Below are 23021 nucleotides of genomic sequence, written 5' to 3'. Positions count from 1 at the left end.
AAATTTTCAAATCATTCGGGTATATATCAGACAGAAAGGTTACTGGATTATAGGATATTTTGCTTTTTAAAAAACTGCCAAACTGCCTTACATAGTGGCTATACCATTTTGCTTTCTCACCAACAGTGAATGAGTGTTCTTTTTGTTTTTCATTCTTGTGAGCAATTGGTATTGTCATTTTCTGGGATTTTATCCTTTTCAATAATTGCCTAGTGGTATCTCATTATTGAATTATTTTGATACTTCTATTATTAGACTTTCTTAATAACGGTTTTAAATGTTTCTCTTGAAAATAGTTGACTCTTTGTGAGTCCAAATAATATTTTAAGAGGTAAATTAAGCTAGTTCATATTTATTAAGTTGCTATTAGTTTAGTGTCAGCTCTGAAAAACTATTTTTTTGTTATAATTACTATTGTACTGTTATATTTACTCTGCTTCTTTCTCTATATATTTTATTTACTCAATATTTAAAAAATATCTTTAGCTATTTAGAAATGTTTTGATACTTTTTTAGTAGTTGTCAGTGATTAATTATGCATTTTTTGTAAAAATGTCCTTAGTTCCTCATTTTCTTTTATTAAACTTTTGCTAATTTTTCAGTTTTGAATAATGAATGTCAACTAGTATCATTTACTTAATCAAATATCAAATAACTTTTTCTACCTTATTATTTTCCTGCTTTTCCTCAATGGAATCATTTGTTTTCATCTGAATCCAAACTTCTTTATGAATCTTGGAACTTGGTCTTTCTTCTGATATGGTTTTATCTTTTTAAAAATTTCTTTCCTGTTTTTCAACTCATTTTGTTTCTTCTTATCTCTTTTACATTTAATTTTTTAATATTTAATTTAATATGAAGTATTTCATTAAAGTTTTCTTCTGCTTCTGGAGGGGGAAGCTATTAGTTGAATGCTTTGATAATCATTTTTGTTGTTTTTATTATATACTTTGTATACATGAACACTTCTTGCATCTCTGAATTTGTGGATGAGACTGTTAGAGATATTTGCTATTTGTTTTCTATGGATCTGTTCATTTACTAATTTATTCATTCAACTAACAATATATTGCCTACTCCATTCCATTCACAAAAGTATAAAATATGATTATAATAAATGTTCTTGCCCTGAAGGAGTAAATAATGTAACGGAAAAGGCAGTAAACAAATTGGTATACTAAAATCTGATGAAATGCAAAGACAGACTTTTATCCAGGGCATTTAGCAGCACTCTGAAGGATTTTCTAAATCAGGCAGAGGTAGAAGTAGCTTAGGATGTCCTTGGAGAAGGTGCCACTTGACCTATCTTTTGAAGGGTGGGTTGGAATAAGATGGGTACATAAGTATAAAAGAAGATTCCAGAATGAAGGAGCAGCTCCTGTAAAGTCTCAAAAGCATGCAGTGGATTAATAATGTCTTTGTTATTTATGTATGGAATAAAGGGAAATATATGGTAGATTGTTAGAGACCAGGATAGAGAAAAATGTTTGGTGATGAAAGACCTTGTTTGTGAATTTAGGAGTATATTCTTTTCCTTAATGACTTAGGTATAATGGCTGAAAAATGAAATGATCAGATTAGTGTTTCAGAATGTTCATTTGGACTCAGTATGGAGAACAGATCAGATGAGGGCCCTGCCTTGGGGAAGTGTGACTGGTGGGGAGGCTCTTACATTAATCCAGGAAAAAGTGGTGAAGGACTGAGTTACATGAAAACAATGAACAGACATGAATATTAATGAATTATCATTTACATGGTTGAGTTGCTGTGGTTCAATATGCACTGAGTAGGGAAGATATTTATAAAATATGAAAGAGAATTAATTCCAAGATCATACTCTGGTATGTGATTTGAATGACTAATATACAGGCAAGAGGCAGTTTTGTGAAAAAAAAAGAATTTACTACTAAACATGAAATTTGAATGCAATTCAAATGGGACATATCCAGTAAATAGTCAAATTGATGGAGCTGATATTTAGAGAAGCCTTTTGAAAGTAATCGGTATAAGCACGGTTATTAAACACAATATTTATTGAAATTCCATGGGAAAAGTGTATACATTGAAGATGGAGGAAAAGGGGCACTTTTAGAGTTAATAAAGGAATAAGAAATTGGGAAGAAGACTCATAAGAAATTGAGAGAGAAAGCTAATTGAACATTTGCCATAGAAAGTAAGGGAAGAAAGCTTTAAAAGAAGAATGAATGGGTGAGGAGGGCAAATGCCAAAGAATGTTCAAACAAACCAATAACTGACAAAAAACAAAATAAAAAACCAAGAAGGTTTTGCTCGGTTTTGTTTTTTTTGTTTTTTAATTTGACTATCTGGAAATCACTAATGACTTTGTGACTATGCCCTGACCACCATGGATAAAAGGTCTTGGGTTCTGGGAATGATCAGTAGCTAAGGCAATGGAATAAGAGAAGCAATCTGAGGTTATGTAATTATAGGACCACTGGAAGCTATCAACTAGATTAGACAATTTTAACTAGAACACCAGTACAGTATGGCCTCTGAAGGGGCTATAATCTTTTCTCATTTTGGAAACATTCTGTTTTTAGGAATGCAAACTCATTAAAAAATAATTATTATTACTAAAATTCCTTTAACAAAAATTTGGACCTTTTGGTAAGTAAGAAAAGAACAATTTAAAGTAATTTTAAGACTTTACATTATTTTGTTGAAATAATATCACCTGTCATTGTTTACCAGTTGCACTACTGAGGGTATAAAAACATTTGGGGAAGGTAGAGATGGTCACACTCAGGAAATTCCTCTTCAGCACCAAATCAGATCTCTAATACTTGACACCATGAGCTACTATGCCAACTATTGCAAAGGCCTGGGCTTCAGCTGTGGAGGATTTGGTGGCCTGGGCTATGGCCATGGCTGCGGATGCAGCAGCTTCTGCAGACTGGGCCATGGCTGTAGCCATGGAGGCTACAGATATGGCTGCTACTGCCCATCATGCTATGGAGGATATGACTTTTCTGGCTTATACTAAAAACTTGTAGATCCTCAGACTCTTTCTATTCCCATGCTGTTACTTATATCTTTCAGTAATGTGAACATTTTTCTTGAAGTTTAGAAAATATTAATTATTTTTTGGCTTCCTGCTCCAAAGGAACTAGTTTCTTCCTCTGGAAGAATCTGGAATCTTTCTATTGATTTTTATTTAGTCACTAACATCAGCTGTGACCAAGTGTAACCTGTATTTTAAATTTTTAAATGAACATATTTAACTGGCATAGGGATCATGACTGTATCAATTCATTTTAGTACATTTCTAACGGGTATGTGGGATTTCAATCAGGATGTTACCCTCCTTTTCTTTGAATTGGTGTTTTGACTCAACAATGTTTGATTCAATAATGAATTTGATTCAACAAATGTTCACTTCATGTCACCATGTCCTGAGCATTGTTTTGAGTCTTGAGGATACGGGAGAATAAGATGGACTAAACTCCTGTATACTTTCATGTGTCCCATCTTTCATTTGTTTCCAGGGTATTTTGTGTGTGATTTCATTTTTATAAAATCATCTGTACACTATTATTTCTATTACTTAAAAAATGATAACATTGCAAACTTTATTCCAATAGTCATCGTTTTTACTCTCAGGTTTATTATGGCATGGTAAATCTATGGTGACCAAAGAAAACATTTTTAAAATAAAACATTAAGCTGATACAAAATAATATTTATAGTAATATGAAAGGTACGAAGGGTGATTAAAAACATTCTTGTACACAACAATGAATTTTCACATTTCTAATGTTCTTTATGTATAATCAGGTCAATTTTATCTTGAAAGAAATACATTTTATATTTCATATATATACATATATATGTATACAAGTCTACTCTGCTTCCTTTAAAAGTTAACTGATTTAATTGGCTTTCCTGTTTCCCTACCTATAGAGTGAGAGTCTTACTTCTTAAAAGGTATTTTTTTCTCAAAAGTAAGCATTAGGACTGTCTAAATTTAAAACTCCTGGAGTGCATTTACCAGTTTAGTTTCCTGGGGTATACTCTTAGATAATTTGTTTTAATAAATTTGTTTAGATCCTCAGACTTTCTATTAGTCAAAACTTTCTTGGCAAATCACTGTTTTAGGTGGTATCCAAGATCTTTTCAATTTCTTATGCTATAGCAATGCTAGACATCACTTTCTACCCTCATCCTCTTCCCATGAACAACATTTTTGTAGTAGCTTTCAGATGGTTTGCATCTCAAAAAACATGTTCTCTAAAAGCTAGTAAAATGACTTGGTACACTTGGAAGAAGATCTGGGGAGATCTGATATGACAATTACATTAAAAGACAAAATAATAAACTGAAGTTTCTCATCATATTGCTCTGGGTAGTTCATGGAGTGTTTATTTCAAACAAGTTCTTCATAAAGATGGAAATAAAACTGTTCAGTTTATATTATGGTTTCTTGTTTAAGTGCCTTTTTCTACAAGATGGTTATTTGATGAGCTTTTGGAGGCATTTGTCTGAAACTTAATTTTAACATTCACATGCTTATCAGGGAAACTGGGTTCCTGGTGAATTCGCAAATCATTTACTTTTTTTTTTTTTTTTTTTTTTTTTGCGGTACACGGGCCCCTCACTGCTGTGGCCTCTCCTGTTTTGGAGCACAGGCGCTCCGGACGCGCAGGCTCAGCGGCCATGGCTCACGGGCCCAGTCGCTCTGCGGCATGTGGGATCTTTCCGGACCGGGGCACGAAACCGCGTCCCCTGCATCGGCAGGTGGTCTCTCAACAAGTGCGCCACCAGGGAAGCCCGCAAATCATTTACTTTTAATCTTTTTAGTAAAGTAAAATTGGAAATAAAACTGGCAAAATAATTTCTCATTATTCAACCAGACTTCATGTTACTGCTGATCATTTTCTTTCAAGTACAAAAATAAGGAAATCACCTTTAATAAAATAAACAAGCATTTTCTCTTGACCTTTAGATGCTGAAAAATGTATGCTGTTTCTTAACTTAATAGATAAGTGTGTCAAATTGTTGTGAAATAAAACTGTACCTTTTTTATTAAGACAGTGAATTTGGATCTAAAAACAAGCTATTCCATGTTTATTCCCTGGATTGGAGAAATATGGAACATTTTTGTTTGTGCCTTTCATAGTAATTGTGGATTGGTGGGATGGACAAATAATATCTCTTATATAGTGCGGGCTTTGAGGTCAGGGTCTGTATGAACCCCTTGTATTAATATACTACCCAACACAGAGAGGTGCTTAATTAATATTTGTTAAAAATATATATATATATAATAAAATTTTGTGATCCAAATAATTTACTGAATAAGATCTCGAATGACAGAATTAAAGTACTAGCTGAAGAATGGGGAAGGCATTGACAATTGATTTCCAACATCCTGTTTAGAAACCAAATTGTATTTTTAACTGAATATTTTGATTCTTAAAAGTTGATTTTTGATATATTCCCTTCAGATAATTTGAATCAGGAGTGAAGTGATACAAATCAAACTAAAGCCTCTTTGTTTGTTTATATAACTTTAAGAAAACCTTAAGGCTAAGGCCTTTCATAAATGATTATGAAGTTGCAAAATTCTACTTCCAAAAGCAAAGTATATTTATAAAAAGAAGAAAATAATATTTCTCAGCAAAAATCAGAGAGCTATTGATAGGGTCAGAGGAAGATATGCATGTGAAAGTGTTTTCAAATTACTAATTTTTATAAATAAATTATTTTGCAAAAGCCTTTTTGGTGTAGCTTATTCAGAAAAATACATAGATGTTTAAAAAATTTTGTACTAAGTATATCTTTCAAATGAAATTCTGCTACCTTTAAAAATGAAAATTCTGATCTCTAGATTTCCTGGTAGGTCAAAGAGATTTGCTCTTTATCATGTGTGTTTCACCTTGGATTAATCCTGTGTCTGAGAGTTCCTGTAGGAAGTGATATAATTGGTGCCGTTTTGGGACTTTTCACATTAGAAGATCAAAAGGTCAAAGATTTGAGGGCTTACTTACAGATGTCTTAGGTAGATGAAGCTTTATAATGTTGACACATCTACCATTTAAGGAAAAAAGGACATTCTTTTCATTTGTGAAATAACTGATGCATAATTTAAATTTACATTTTATAGTTTGAATATAAAAATGTTTCCTGTTGACCCATCAGCAATAAAACTGTTGTTTTGTATTATCTTTCTAGTACTAATAATTAATATCTACTAAATAATTCAAATCCTGTCTCCTTGATGTTTTTATTATAAAATGAAATTTGGAGCTGTGGTCCAATAAGTAGACAATTATCAGAGGAAACCTAATTATCCTTAATGACACTGATTTTTTTCACTGATTTGTATTTCCTTTGACAAAAACATATCCAACAAATCCCAGACAAATACTACATAAGGGTAAATGGACACACCATTCCATTTCCATTTTCCTAAAATATCTACGCAAGAGTGTTGTGTTAGGATGATTTTTTTGTCATGTTTCCTTTGCTGATGATTTTGTAAACTGAAGATCAAGTGTTAAAAAAGAAATTGTGCTGAAGATGTTAAAAATATATAAAATAAAGTAAAAGAAAAAAAAGAAATTGTGCTGAATTCTCATATGACCCCAACAAATCAAGTAAATTGAATGGACATTCAATGCAAAATTCACTGTCAGGCCTTTGGGAAAATACTATTAATTGTATTGTCAAAAATAATACCACAATTTATTTTATAAAAAGAGGAGAAACTTGATTATGGCTGAACTTTTAAGCAACTCGATTTTAGTAGGAAAAAAATAAATTGTTCAAACTCTTAATGGAGTAGAGTGAAGTGGAAAAGTGGCATACTTGGGGATTTTGAACAAGCATCACCAACATTTTTTCAATCTTAAAAACTGGAAAATTTGCTATAGTTTCCTATGATATTGACTTCATCCGGTGAAGAGTGTACCCATTATTTTGAATAGCAATGAGATATGATACCTGGCTAGAGGTTTTTACAGATATCAGTCATCTTATGTGTAGTCTTTGATGATACCACATTCATTGTCAGCATAGACACAGAGCATATCATTGGAATCTGTGTCGACAATCCTAAATTTAGAAGACAAAAGATTAATGAGATTTTGTTCATGTCATTGAACCATGGAATGAGAATTATGCAAGCCTGGCTTTGTTGTCACACCCTTTTCTGAGGTATATAAGAGTCTATGGGCAGATAATAAAATTCATACCTGAAAAACAACATGCATATTGCATATATATATATATATATATATATATATATATATATATATATATATATATGTATGTATGTATATATACCTCCAACCGTAGCAACTACTATGGTGGCCTGAGCTATGGCTGTGCCTGTGGTGGCTTTAGAGGCTTAGGGCTTAGGATATGGCCTTGGAGACTATGACTATGGTTCTAGTTAGGGAGGCTATAGATACAACTGTTGCCACCCCTTGTGCTATGAAGGATATCAATTCTCTGGCTTCTATTGAAAAAGAAAAAAGACTGGTGCTTTGGGACTTTAGAATCCTAATACAACCCTACTGTTTGTTCTTCTTTCAAGTCTTTCTATTTCCATCAAAATTCAGATGCTGCTCTGACCACCTGAGGTAACTCAGAGTTCAGCAAGAAGGGAGAACACTGATTTGACAAAGATTTTCCTAGACTGTTTATAATATGTGACTGTGTTTTATTTTTCTTTCTCATAAGCCATAATAGGATAATGGTGAGAGAGATAATTGGTCTTTATTTATCTGAAGATTTATATAGAATTAGTTACAAGATGATTGAACTAAAGGAAAACCAAAGACTGAAGGGAAGCCCTTTGCAGGTGCTTTTGAGATTCAGCTGCTCTGAACCATAACATGAGCTCGATAAATATCTGTTGCATAAAAGAACTGATTAGTGAGAAAGGGGAGGTAATTAAAATTTCTGACCTACTATGTGTGAGATATTTTGCAACGTGTTTTATATATTTTTTATTGTTTGATTTTCATAATACTTCAAAACATAGGAAGTGAAGTATACAAAGTTTCTTTTTAAAAGTATAAAAAATCTTCAAACAACTTTAAAAAGTAGTTAGAATATTGGGAAAAATACAGGTCTGTGAACAAAGAGACTTGGATTTATATCCTCTCTTTACTACTGACTAATTGTATGATATAAGGCAAGTTTCTTAACTTTTTTGATATATTTTTAATTAATCAAAACTGATGATCATTTTTATTTTAAAATTCTGTTTTAAAATAAACCTACCCTACACTACACACACATGTATGCAAGCAAATTAGTATATTATGGTGCATAAGACACAGTAGGTGATTGTATTAATTTCCTAGGACTGCTGTAAAAAAGTACCAGTGCTTGGGTGTCTTAAAACAAGAGAAATTTATTTTTTCACAGTTTTGGAGGCTAGAAATCCAAAATTAAGGTGTCAGCAAGACCACACTCCCTCTGAAAACTGCAGGAGAATCATTTCTTGCCTCTTCCTAGTTTCTGGTGATGTGCTAGCAGCTATTGGCGTCCCTTGTTTGCAGCTGTATAGCTCCAATCTCTCCCTGCATCATCACATGGTGTTCTCCCTCTGTGTTTCTACATCTTCTTCTATAAATGTCTGTCTCTGTGTCCAAATTTCCCCTTCTAATCGGGACAACAGTCATTAAATAATAGCATTGAATTAGGGCCCACCCTAATGATCTTGACTTCATCTCAAGATGGTTAAGTCTGCAAAAGACCCAATTTTCAAATAAAGTCACTTCCACAGGTATGAAGGGGCAGGTTACATTTTGAATATATCTTAGGGGGGGCAAAGTTTAACCAAGAATAGTGATCAATATTCTGTTTAACATTATTTTATTTAGATCATGTAATTAATAGGTGATTGAATAGAAACAGATAATTCAACATAAGACTTTTGATTTCAGTCTTAAAATTCTTTCCACAATTCTAAGCATCTCTTCCTATAACTGAAAGACATTTAAGAAGAGAAAATGATGACTTTGAATTAGAATAGAGTGTGTTTAAACTGACAATTAGACAGCCATTTATAACTGCCCATTAGAGAGCTTGTGGTTTAATTTATAGCCTCTCATAAATATGTACAGTGAAACAGCCTCATCAGCAAAAGCAGAGGTATTAGCCCAAGGCAGCTTATAATTGATTTCAGAGAATGGGTTTGTGATTTTTCACTAGTTGTTCAAATTAATGATGTAAATCAAGATCTTTCCCCAAATTTTCATTGCCAAAAAGATTTCAGCTTTTTTAGATTATGTATGCTTTTCTCCACATCTTTCTTCACCTACCCTATGTAGACAATCCTATCAAACTCAATCCTTAGCTCCTAACATCATGAGCTACAATAGAAATTACTAAGGAGTTCTGGGTTATGAGTGTAGAGATGGATGCGGCAGCTTCTGTAGACTGGTATATGGATGTGCCTCTGTGTATGGTGGCTATCATACAATTTGTTGTTTGTTCCCTGGCTTCTACAGAATTACTGTCATTATTATCTGATAACTGGTTACCAGAAGCAGACTTGACAGAGTAAACTGCAGACTACAAGGTCACCATTAGCCTGATAGATTCAAATTCTGGCCCAGTACTCCTTAACTCTGTGAACTTGAGCAAGTTAATCTCTATATGCTTTCATTTTCCCCTCTGCAAATTGTGTTCAGTGCCTGTCTCATATGGTTTTGACAGTTAACTAGAGGTGGCTCCTAATCATGGAATTGTGATGTTTAACCGAGTTGTTTATTTTAAATAAAAATTTGATGTTTATAGGACTTAGCAATAAATGACCATTATGTTTCATTTCTTTAATAAGAAAGACACTTAGTTTAAAAAAATTGTAAGCAAACATGGCTTTTGCTTCCATTCATTTATTTCAACAGATTATTTTCATTTTTTTACTCCTGCCAAAATGAGCTACTAAGAGCAATTATGGTGGTCTCTTGGGCTATGGCTGTGGATATGAAAGCTTAGAGACCTGGACCATTCCTTTGCTGGCTACAGCTATAGCTCTGGGTGACTGTGACTATAAGTGCTGCTGCCAACCTTGTAAGTAGAATTGTTAGGTTAAAAGCTTCTATTGAAGGACCACCATATAATAAATGTGATATTTTAAGTATCAGTAACTTCAGTTTGTGTCCAAGAATCAGTCAAATGGCTCAACAAAAAATAGAGACAGATGGTTTGAAAGTGTGAATGTGGATTTTGCAAAGATTGTTTTTTTTATTTTTTATAAATTTATTTATTTAATTTATTTATTTTTGGCTGCATTGGGTCTTTGATGCTGCTCATGGGCTTTCTCTAGTTGCGGTGAGTGGGGCTTATTCTTCATTGCATTGTGCAGGCTTCTCATTGTGGTGGCTTCTCTTGTTGTGGAGCACGGGCTCCAGGCATGTGGACTTCAGTAGTTGTGGCATGTAGGCTAAGTAGTTGTGGCTTTCGGGCTCTAGAGTGCAGGTTCAGTGTCTGTGGAGCACGGACTTAGTGTGGGATCTTCCCAGACCAGAGATCGAACCTGTGTCCCCTGCATTGGCAGGTGGATTCTTAACCACTACACCACCAGGGAAGCCCCAGATTATTTATTTTGGAAGAAATATATTAGTGTCCTGTGAGTCTGCTTCTGGAAGGGAAATAGGGTATTCTCTCTCCCTTACTTGAATGAGCAGGATTTTAAAACCACTTATAATGCACTATATTATTTTTCTTCAGTTATGTGCACAATAGATAAAGGTCTGACTCTTATCTGTGGACTAACTCTAATGGGTAAGAGACTTCTGATTTTAGTCTGGCTCCTCTGATAATGGGACTAAAGGAAAGGAGGCTACTTTGGCATCAGGAAGTAATACTGGAAACCATCAGGAAAAGAATATATGTGTAATTTATAAAATCCAAGTAAGAACTCATTGATGGAACCAATGTGGAACCTTTTTTTGCTGCAGCCAAGAGTACCATTTGGCATGCAATATTAGACTCTAATGTCATATTAATAGTGGCTTTATAAATACATACTGATTTATATACTTCTGCATAAATTTTTCCTTTGAGGTACTAAATAGATATGTAGCTAGTGTGTTTGATTTTTTTCTGTAATCATAATTTTTCTACAATTTTGGAATGCTTTCAGTGATGAAGCTATGTTTTTCTAGTGAGGGTAAATTTGGTGTTTAAAAATATTTACAAGTAACTTAGGTACACAAATATTCATAGCAGCTTTATTTTTGGTTGCCCAATGCTGGAACAACCTAAATATCCTTCAAATGGTGAATAAACTGTGACACATACATGCAATGGAATTCTACTTACAGGAAAAAGAAAAGATTCAATAAATTGCACAAACCTCAAAGTCATAATTTTGGATGAGAAAAGCCAATCTTAAGAAACTGCATAGCATACGAGTCCTCTTATTTGAGATTCTCTAAATGTAAAAGCTATAGTGATAATAAACAGAGTAGTTGTTGACAAGGAATATGGTCAGGAAGATGATGTCACTATAAAGCTATAGTACAAGGGAGTTTTGGGAGTGATGGAGCTGTTCTGTATCTTTATTGTGGTTGTGGTTATACAAATATGTACATGTCAAAGACTCAGATCTACACACAAAAATAAAACAAAATACTTTTAATATATGATAATTTAATGAAAATTAAATTAAAAATAATTAAATTTTTAGGCTCCTGATTTTAGTTTAGAGATGTAGAAGGTTAGAAAGTGAGAAACTATGAAAACCAAAATTTTCTTGACCTATTAGAGACTAAAGTTGTAAGTCAAATGACCATCCTGAAATTTGGAGATAGGTGCCTTTGGAGAGAAACAAGCTCCAAGCATTTTCATCCCTTGGGAAGATACCACAGGATGCATTTAAGTCAGTAGAAGATTAAATCAGATGTTTTGACTAAGGCCAAGTGTGGGCTAGGTTGAGAGTATGAAGTTTGGGATGTCACATTCATAGGGGGTTCAAACAATGTTGCTTGTTTTTCTTTCAGGAATTTCATGATAATTAAAGAGAACTATGGAGAATCCATAGAAAGGATTGCCCCTTCCCCCTCCTGCTCCCCCTCCCCATGGTGTTGCTGGGGAAGGGGGAACAGCAGATGAATAAAAGGCTTAACCTGTAGGTAGAAGAACAAGGAGGTTTATACTCTGAGCACACTAGTGGAACATCATTGTAACCAGAAGAACATGAAGACATGACCAAAATCCTACCCCCAAACTTTTTTTTTTTAATCACCCCTAGGTAAAAGAGAAAATCCTCAATCTTCAAGGGGATGTACTTCAAACCCATAACTAAAGGACATTTGTGGATAACCACTGCATGAAGGAGAAAAGAATGGAAACAATTTAAAAAAGAGAAGCTTCACATCTAAAGAAGGATAAGACTCTTCTGAAGACCACACCCCTGAGACCCAGACTCCAAAATCTGTCAGTAATTAAAACATCAGTCTCACTCTTTTTCATCACTCCCACAGCCACACTAACAAAACTTGAGTACAAATAACAGTGGAATACAGCTGAAAGAAATGAAAAAAACAGATACTCTAAAGATCAGCACAAATGGAAGACACAAGTCCAAATGTTGGCACAAATAGAAGCAATTTGAAGACTCTGGTGCCATTATCAATAACAAATATTCACTCTGGTTACTAGAGCAACAAAAAATATGTTCAAACACAGGTCTAAACTGACCTATATTAACACAAATCTACACGTTAAAGGCCTTAAAGGAAACAAGTTTATCTCCAAGAATCCTACATTTACCACAGTATCTTCAATCCTGTGCAATATGTCCAGCTTTTGGTAAAAAGCTACTAGGCATACCAAAGGGAAAGAAAAATTACAATCTTGAAAGAGAAAGCAATCATCAGAACAAGACACAGTTATCACACAGGTGTTGAAATTATCAGAGAGGAAATATAAAGTAATGATTAATATGTAAAAGGAAGGAATGGAAAAGGTGGACAAAATGCAAGATCAGATAGGTACTTTCAGTATGGAAATAGATAATATAAGAATCAAATGGAAATGCTAGAAATAAAAAATATACAACAGAAATGAAGACTACCTTTGACATACTTGTTAGCAGACTCAACACAGCTGAGGAAAGAATCAATGAGCTATAAGAGAATGTAACCAAATCTAAAAATACAGAACTGCACATAGAAAAAAGGTAAAAAAGAAAAAAAGAATAGAGACTCTAAGACCTGTGGGACAATATTAAATGGTGCAACATGCACATAACTGGAAATCCAGAAGAAGAGAGAATGAGGCAGAAGAAATATTTGATAAAATAATGGATGAGACATTTTCAAAGTTAGTGACAGACACTGAACCTCAGATCCAAGAAGCTTAAAGAATAGAATGCCAAGCAAAATAAATACTAAACCAAACTAAACCAAACTAAACCCCCAGTGTATCAAGGCATAGCATACTCAAACAGATGAAAAGTACAGAGAGGAAGAGAGAGACAGAAAAAGAGACAAACTATACCTTAGAAGCACCCTGGGAGAGGGGTGGTTATTTACACAGCAATAGGATAAGAATTACAGCTTATTTCTCATCAGTAACCACACAAGCAAGAAAATTAATTGAAATATTTAAAATGTTTAAAGTAAAATAAAACTATCAACCCAGAAATGTATGTCTAGCAAAAATATACTTTAAAAATGAAAGAGAAATAAAGACGTTCTAAAAATCAGACAAACAAAAACAAAACTAAAATAACAACAACAAAAACAAACTGAGGAAAGTCAAGAATTTTTCAAAGAAGATTTCCATGCAGAAGGAATATGAGTTAGGTGAGAAACTTGGATCCACACACAAAAAAACAGTGTAAAAATGTAACAAATAAAGGTAAAAAAGTATTTAAATTTTTTTTCTTATTTTTATTTTCTATTAAAGATAACTGACTAAAGCAAAGATGATAACAATGCATTGTATATTTATAGCATTTGTAAAAGTAAGATATATGACAATGACATGAAGATGGAAGGGAGGAATTGGGAATATCTGTTGTAGGGACTTATACATTATATGTGAAGCAGTATATATTATTTGAATGTGGATTCAGATTACTGACACATGAATATTGTAAACTCTAGAAAGATTAATAAGTAGACTTTTCAAAAAGCACAAATTACAAATCAATAGATGAGATAAAACGTACTCAAAAATAATACTCGATAAAAACCAGAGAGAACAGAATAAGAGGAAACAAGTAACAAAGAAAAAAAAATGCAATCACCATAAAATAGGTAAAAAAAATGGCAGATTGAGATCAAACTGTATTAAAAGTTCTTTAAATAAGAATTGTCTAATCATACCAGTTTACAAACAGAGATTGTCACAGTAGATGAAAAAAGCAAGATCTTACCATGTACTGTGAACAAAAAGCCCAATTTAAATATGGAGACTTACATAAGTTAAAAATAAAGTTGTGGAGAAAGCACAGCAAATTTAGCAGAGATGAAGAAGAACATTACATAATGAAGAATGGGTCACTTCAAAATTAGAAACAGACAAATGCATAATTTTAGCTGGAGGCTTCAACATTCCTGTCTCCATAATTGACAGATCACATAAGCAGAAAATCAGTAAGGATATAGAGATATCCACTACCAACCAACTTGACCTAATATTTATACAACACTATACCCAGTTTCTTCATGTGTACATGGTATGTTCACCAACAAAAAAATGTGTTAGGCCATGAAACAAACCTTAAGACATTTAAAAGAATATAAATCATATAAAATATGTTCTCAAACCCTAAGAGAATCAAGCAGAAACCAAAACAGAAATAACTAGAAAATCAACAAATACTTTTAAATTAAACAATACACTTCTAAATAACCCATGGGTTAGAGAGGAAGTCTCAAAGTAAATTAAACATATTTTGAAATAAACAAAAGTGGAAATACAATATACTAAAATTTTGGAACACAGCTATTGTAATACTTAGAGGGCATTTTTTTTACCATTAAATGAATATTTTAGAAATGAAGAAAGCTCTAAAATGAGAAATCAATGTTTTCACTTTAGGAAACTATAGAAAAATGGGAAATTTACCCCAAACAGGCAGAAGGAAGGAAGTGATAAAAATCTGAGCAGAAATCTGTGAAATTGAAAACAGAAATACAATAGAGAAAATCAATGAAACAAAAATCTGGTACACTGAAAACATAAAGTAAACTGATAAATATCTAGGCATACTAAACAAGGGAGGAGAAAGAGGGAGAAGACACAAATACAAAAATGAGAAATGAAAGATGAGAAATCACTACTGATCTCACAGATATTAAAAGGGAAGGAGGACAGAGCACATTCCAACTCATTTTATAAGGCCAGCATTTCCCTGATGTCAAAACTGAAGAGAGAGTACAATACAAGAAAACTAAATAACAATTCACATAAAACTAGATGAAAAAATCCTCAACAAATTTTAGCAATCCATCAGTCTATAAAAATAATAATATCCCGGAGCTTTCCTCGTGGCACAGTGGTTGAGAATCTGCCTGCTAATGCAGGGGACATGGGTTTGAGCCCTGGTCTGGGAGGATCCCACATGCCACGGAGCAACTAGGCCCATGAGCCACAACTACTAAGCCTGCGCGTCTAGAGCCTGTGCTCCGCAACAAGAGAGGCCGCGATAGTGAGAGGCCCGCACACCGCGGTGAAGAGTGGCCCCCGCTTGCTACAACTAGAGAAAGCCCTCGCACAGAAACGAAGACCCAACACAACAAAAATAAATAAATAAATTACTAAATAACAATAATAATGATATCCCATGACAAATCCCAGGAATGCAAAGCTGGTTCAATATTTATAAGTTAATGAAAGCAATATTAGCAGGCAAAAGAAGGGGGAAAAACCCTCATGATCATTTTTATTGATACAGAAAATATTTTGACAAAATTCTGCATACATTAATAAAAAAGACTCAGTGAATTAGGAAGGAGACAGTTTCACCTTGAAAAATGTATCTATAAAAATCTTGATTAAAATCATACTTGATGGTGAAAGACTGAATGTTTTCTTCCTAAGATTAAGAACAAGGAAAAATGTCCAGTTTCAGTACCCATATTAGATATCAAACAGGAAGACTTAGTAAAATATGGCAGATGAAATAAAAGTCATATGTATTAGAAAAAAGTAATAAAACTGTCCCTGTTCATATATTTCATAATTGTGTATGCTGAAAATCCTAAAGTATCTACAAAACAACTTCAGAATTAATAAGTGAGTGTAGAAAGATCACATAGATTTCAACGAGTGTAGAAAGATCATATAGATTGCAATGGTTAAACAAAAGCAAATAACTAAAGGAATCAAGTTATACTATAAATAAGTTATCCTATAAATAAATTAGATATTATATTTCCCCAGATCGTTTTCATCAATTGTGCAGTACATCCAATTAAAAGTATACTAACATACAAAGAAGTGAATTTGTTAAAAAAAAAAGCCAAAAAACAAAAAATCTACCTAGCTCATAAACTACCTTAAACTAGGAATGAGGAAAATTTTTAGAGATGTGGCTTGAGCTTATACTTTAGTGGCTCTATGAAAGTGGATCCAATGTCTCACCTTTTTCTAATTGGCTAAATTTTGAAGGTGAGGTGAGGGCAATTGAAGTGTAGGGGACTAGCTACTTCACTTTCTACTATTTCCAATAGAGAAGAGTCTTGTGCCAGCATAGTACAACAGCAGCAAAAGTACAAAAAGAGCAGGATTATATCCCAAGGTAAGAGTAAAGAATAACCCCAGATTCCCCAAGAACCTCAGAGTAATACAGGACTCTGTCCAAAAGCTCCTGAACCTCGAGGAAAACAACAAACACAAAAACAAACAAAAACAAATTTAATTTGAAGTTCATATTACCAACGAGCTGCCATGTCAATTACCCTGGTGGCCTTGGCTATAGCCTTAATGTCTTTGGAAGCCTACGATGTAGCTGTGGTAATGACTCTGGCTATATTGACTATGGTAGATTCAGCTAGTGCTGCTATGGTCCCTCTTTTTAGAGAATATATTTGCCCTCTGGGGTCCACTAAAAAATCTTTCAATCACTAAAACATTAGATAATTTCTATCACTCTAACTGGGGAACTTCTTTTTTTTTCTTTCTGTCTTCAAAGTCAGGCACATTTTTAACCTTATTAACTGCAAAGGCTACTAATCTCACACACCATTACAGAAGGCCCTTTGAAGAAATCAGAGCAAAAAGACACTCCTCTCAGAAGAATGTCATCAAAGAAACTGGATTTCCTTTCAGAATGGCTGCACTTTGGAACTGTTGCTACTTCATTGATCTCCATGTGACAGCTCTATGCCTGTTTCACAATAAAGTTTCTGCATTGGCATTGCAATGTTGCTTTCATTTTTATTTGTTTCTGTTAAAGATTTTTATATACACACAAGTATGGGGTAAAAAAACCCTAAGCATAATTTTCTGAAACATACATTTATATGTTAATATTTATGTCTATAGATATGTTTTTTATTATTAATATCTCTCTAAAAGTTATGCTCACAGAAGTGTTTAAAATGAACATTTATTCTATAATATCTTGCTCAGAATGATGCTCTCTATCTGATTTGACATCCAAGAGAATCGACAAACAAATATTCCTCATATCCTCTGAAATTTTGCCCTCTCATCCCACAACTATAAAGTTTAATTTATCATTTTCCAGTCTTAGTATAATTATAGTATTACTATTAATCTTCATTGCTATATAGGAAAGGGGTCTTCCTTTGTGAAACATTTTCTTCTTGACTTACCTACATCTCCTAAAGGGAGACATCTTCTTTGTGTTCTGTGGTTTTGAGTGGTATTTGTCTTTCTAGGAGTTGAAGGTAGTTTCACTTGTTGACCTGCCTAAGGTCCTATTTCTATGTCACCACAATAAGTAGAGAGCTATTTTGTCTTTATTGAAACTTTTTCTTATTCATACATTTGGATTTAGATGCTGAATCAATTTTCTGCTTATTTTTTACCCCTGGTATTTACCTCTCAATATATCCTTGACAGATTTCTGATATGCTCTGGTCCCTATATTCAACTTTCAATTGCTTTTGTTTTCTATTTCCCACTTTAGGGATTTATGTAACTAACCTCATTTTTTAAACAATTCTTTTCCCCTATTACAACCATAAACTATGAACCGCATCAAATTTCTACTGTACATCATCCTTGTTCTCACTTCTACTTTTACCACAAGAGTATCCACTTACCTACATCCTTATATCCCTTGCCTTACTTTCCCAGTGGTATCAGTTTTTTGAAACTCCAACCCTTGCTGAAATCCAACTCTTTGCCTACTCTGCTTGCTCATATTCAGGGGATTTGGGCTAGAGAAATACAGCCTTATTGAATTGTCTTATGTTAAATTGATTATATTAAATCTTATTTAGGCATTCTGCCTTCCCCAGAAATTCTTCCCAATTTTCCTATTAAATTCACTCTCCCACTCTCTAAAATAATTATTTCATTCCTTATCTTTTTTCAAACTTCTGACACAACCTGCCTTACTCCTCATCCAATTATGGCTTGTTTCAAATGTCACAAAAAATTAGGAACAATAGAGATTTAAACATCTACCTATCATCATTGCATTTGTTTCTTATTTCTGCTGTAACAGATTCTCACAAATTTGGTGGTTTAAAACAATGCAAATTATTATCTTGCAGTTTCTGTAGGTCAAAAGTGCAGGTACAGAGTAGCTCAGGTGTCTATCTGTATAGAGTCTTACAAGGCAGAAATGCATTCATTTCTGGAAATTCTGGGGATAAATTTGCTTCAAAACTCCTGGTTGTTGGCAGAATTCAGTTCCATGTGGTTATAGGGTTTAAATCCCCATTTCACTTCTCAGCCTCTAGAAGCTGCAAGTATTCCTTAGCTCACAGATTCCATTCCTCCATCTGAAAAACTAGAAATGGCAGATCAAATCCTCTTCAGAAGTCTAATACTTGAGCTCCATTTCTGACCTGCCTCTTCTGCCTTTCTCTTTTGACATATCTCTCTGATTTCTCTACCTTTCTCTCCTGCTTTTAAAAGTTCATGTGGCAGAGTAATATTCCATTGTATATATATACCACATCTTCTTTATCCATTCATCTGTTGATAGACATTTAAGTTGCTTCCATGTCCTGGCTATTGTAAATAGTGCTGCAATGAACATTGGTATTGCTCAGCCATAACAAAGAATGAAATAATGCCATTTGTAGCAACATGGATGGACCTAGAGATTATCATACTAAGTGAAGTAAGCCAGACAGAGAAAAACAAATATCATATGATATCACATATGTGGAATCTAAAAAAAAATGATACAAATGAACTTATTTACAAAACAGAAACAGACTCGCAGACATCAAAAACAAACTTATGGTTACAGAAGGGGAAAGAGGGTTGGCGAGGGACAAATTAAGAAGTTGGGATTAACATATACACACTACTTTATATAAAATAGATAACCAACAAAGACCCACTGTATAGCACAGGGAACTGTACTCAATACTTTGTAATAACCTATGAGGGAAAAGAATCTGAATTACTCTGCTGTAACACCTGAAACTAACACAATATTATAAATCAACTATACTTCAATTAAAAAAATACTGTCTCAGTGCTGAAAAAAATTTGTTTCCATAAAAAAAATAGTTCATGTGATTACATTGGGTTCACCCAGATAATCCAGCATAATATCCCTATTCTAAGGTCAGTTGATTAATAACTAATTATAACTGCAAAGGGAATTCCCCGGTGGTCCAGTAGTTTGGATTCCGCTTCCACTGCCGGAGCAGGGTTTGACCCCTGGTCAGGGAACTAAGATCCTGCAAGCCACGGTGTGGCCATAAAAAAACAAAACATTATATCTGCAAAGTCCTTTCACAGCAGTACCTAGAATCATCTTCAAGTAAATAACCAGGAGAGAGAAAACGCTTATGGTATGTCTTTAGAATTCTGTCCTCTACAATCATTTCTCAACATATAATCTACCTTCTACATATTACAGTGCATGGACAAGCTTAACCTGTCTAAAAGCTATTCTTCCACTTGCGCAGTGGATGCCAAGTCTCCTTTGCTGGATTCTTTTTCTGTTTCCTACCTTTACATGAGGTAAGTCCCCAGGGCTGAACTCTTAACTACTCTCTCTCCAATTATCCCATGCAGTATCATGCTGTAAACACCGTTTTAATAATTGTCTCTCCAGTTTATATCTTCTCTCCTAACCTCTTCCTTGTAGCTTGATGTTACATATCCTACTATCTATTCAACATTTTAAAGACATCTCATACATGCACATCATAGCTCTTGATATTTTAACATTCTTCCCCCATCTAGGCTTCCCTTTAAATATAATGTCACAGACATCCAACAAATTCTTAAGTCTCAAACCAAGAATGTTACCCTTTATTCCTTTTTTATTTCTACTCATCATCTAAATCCTACCCGCCAGCAAGCCCTTATAGAGTCTACTACTATCTCTTGCCTGAATTACTGCAATAACCTTGGACTCTTAGCTTCCACTCTTGAGCTCTTACAATTCATGCACCACACAGTAAGTAGCAAGATGTCAATCGAATCACCTTCTGCTCTTAATTAAACATCTTCGATAGCTTTCCATTACACCTAAAATTCCATTAAAAATCATTATCAAGCCCCAGAATGCCCTGGATAATCTAACCCCTGCCTAACTTTCTGACTTTATCTCCCCACACCTTCTCTTTTATTAGCTGTAATCTAGCCACAATAACTTTCTCACTGCTTCATTATGCAAAAATAATTCCCACCTTAGAACATTTAGATGGGAATTTCCTCCAGCCTAGCTTGTTCTTTGACTTATACACTTAACAAATGTATCTCCTTTACTTCATCCTTGTGTCCAAATATCTCTTCAAAGGGACTTTTCTTGATCATCTCATGTTAGTGGCATTTCCCCCTATGCTGCCACTCTGTATATAATTACTTTCTTTATACACATTATCTCTATTACATAATGTATTTTTTTTTTTTTTGCCTTCTCCCTGGAATGTAATCCTAATGAGGACAGGAATTTTTTTTTTTTTTTATTTTAAGCTTTGCCTTTTAACATAGAACATTGGCATAAAGGGAGCTTTAAATAAATAATTATTGGAAAACTGATGGAATCCAGTTGGGATCCTGTCATGTTACTAAGTTGTTAATTCTTAACTCTTGTTACATTCTAGAATCTTCTGGGAGCTTTTAAAAATATTGATGCTTTGACCTTATTCCAATTCAATAAGAATTTCTGGATATGGGATTGGCCACTCCCATTCATGAGAGAATATAAAAAGCACCGTGTAGACAGTGGAATTATGAGCTTCTATAAATCTACTATGATAGCCTGAGCCCTGTCTCTCTCTGTCTCTGCCCCTAACTATGGATTGATGGCCATTGTGGATATGGCTTCAGCTTCCACTGTTCCTCTTTCTTTGAAAGATATTTTTCCTTTCTATTCTGCTGAAAAAATTATATTAAGAAGATCAGATCTTTTATATCATTAGCACAATATTATTTATTCTACTGAGTTCTTCAATCTTTTCAATGTTATTTTCATTTTGGACTTATTTAATTTTAACTATTTTATTTGGAGCCCACGTTTGGCCACAAAAGGTAAAAACTCAACAAAAAAAATACCTTGGAAATAGCTTCCATATAAAGGACTGATTTCTCTCATTATTGTGGCTCACTAACATGGTACTAACTTCCTTATTTCCTATAAACTTATTTTGTTACCATTGCAAATTTGATTTCTTGTCCATGCATTAAGATGAACATGTTTTATGTAAGTTTTGAAACATCTAAGCAACATATTTTCATATTGAGCAATTATTTTTCCTCCAGGATTAATTTTCTTAGGAAGAATTCTTTAGAAATTTTTCTCAGAATAAGTTAGCTGAGACACTTTCTTGAAAGAGAGCTTGTGCTCCTCACACCCTTGACAGGTATTCTAATTTTAGGTATGTGGCTTGGAAAATGCCTTAAAACTTGAATTTAGTTACTTTCCTTGACTTTCACTACTGGGACTTAGATCTTCATAATTTCTCCTTCCTTTCCATAAATTACACAGAACTGCAGACTCTGGTACTAACGCTAAGAAAAGATTGTTATATAATTTGTTATTTTGGCCACTTAAACTAACACAGATTTTTCACTGGTCTTATCACTTTATGAAGAGTCCTGCCCTCACTATCTTGCCATATTTTTTGAAATTTTGTTGGGAATAATTGTCATCAAGTAAGGTCAAATTCATTGCAGCTGTATACAACTAGAGAAAATCCATATAAATGTTGCTTTCCCCCTTAGCTTCTAATTATTGAAAATTCATTTATTTAATTAAATCATTAACAACTTAGTCTTTCAGAAAAAATATTATCAACTAGAGATAAGAAAACAGAAATAAGGTAAGTATTTTCTAAAACTCAGCTAACAAAGGTACAGCAGTAGCAAGAATTAGAAAGAATATGGAATGAGGAATGTCAATTATGAAAAGCATTAAATAAAATAAATTGTAATAAAATTTAAACCAAGCTTAAAGTCATAAAACAGCTAAATATTTTTGTTCATTTTTCTTGGGAAATTAATAAAAAATAACAGGGTAGTGCTGGCTACTCTTTTCAAGATTGAATTGTAGACATCCCTCTGTAGATGGTGTCCTTTGAACTCAGAAGGTGCATCTTTTTTTTTTTTTAACATCTTTATTGGAGTATAATTGCTTTACAATAGTGTGTTAGTTTCTGCTTTATAACAAAGTGAATCAGCTATACATATACATATATCCCCATATCTCTTCCCTCTTGTGTCTCCCTCCCACCCTCCCTATCTCACCCCTCTAGCTTGTCACAAAGCACCGAGCTGACCTCCCTGTGCTATGTGGCTCCTTCCCACTAGCTAGCTATTTTACATTTGGTAGTGTATATATGTTCATGCCACTCTCTCACTTCATCCCAGCTTACCCTTCCCCCTCCCCATGTCCTTACCCTTCCCCCTCCCCGTGT

General features: G+C 33.8%; 1 protein-coding gene across 1 annotated transcript; it reads left to right on the top strand.

Moving 5' to 3' along the window:
• Positions 1-2812: 2812 nt before the first annotated feature.
• LOC109547830 (keratin-associated protein 19-7-like) lies at positions 2813-3004 on the top strand. The gene has a single exon (XM_033856377.1). It carries the CDS (start codon positions 2813-2815, stop codon positions 3002-3004), a length of 192 nt encoding a protein of 63 aa, XP_033712268.1.
• The last annotated feature ends 20017 nt before the right edge of the window (positions 3005-23021 follow it).

Source organism: Tursiops truncatus, chromosome 4, assembly GCF_011762595.2.
Source record: "Tursiops truncatus isolate mTurTru1 chromosome 4, mTurTru1.mat.Y, whole genome shotgun sequence".
NCBI classification, from domain to species: Eukaryota; Metazoa; Chordata; class Mammalia; order Artiodactyla; family Delphinidae; genus Tursiops; species Tursiops truncatus.
This window is presented reverse-complemented; position numbering and strand designations above follow the sequence as displayed.

Excerpts from the sequence above, each read along its gene's own strand:
- LOC109547830 (XM_033856377.1), top strand. The coding sequence starts at position 2,813 with ATGAGCTACTATGCCAACTATTGCAAAGGCCTGGGCTTCAGCTGTGGA.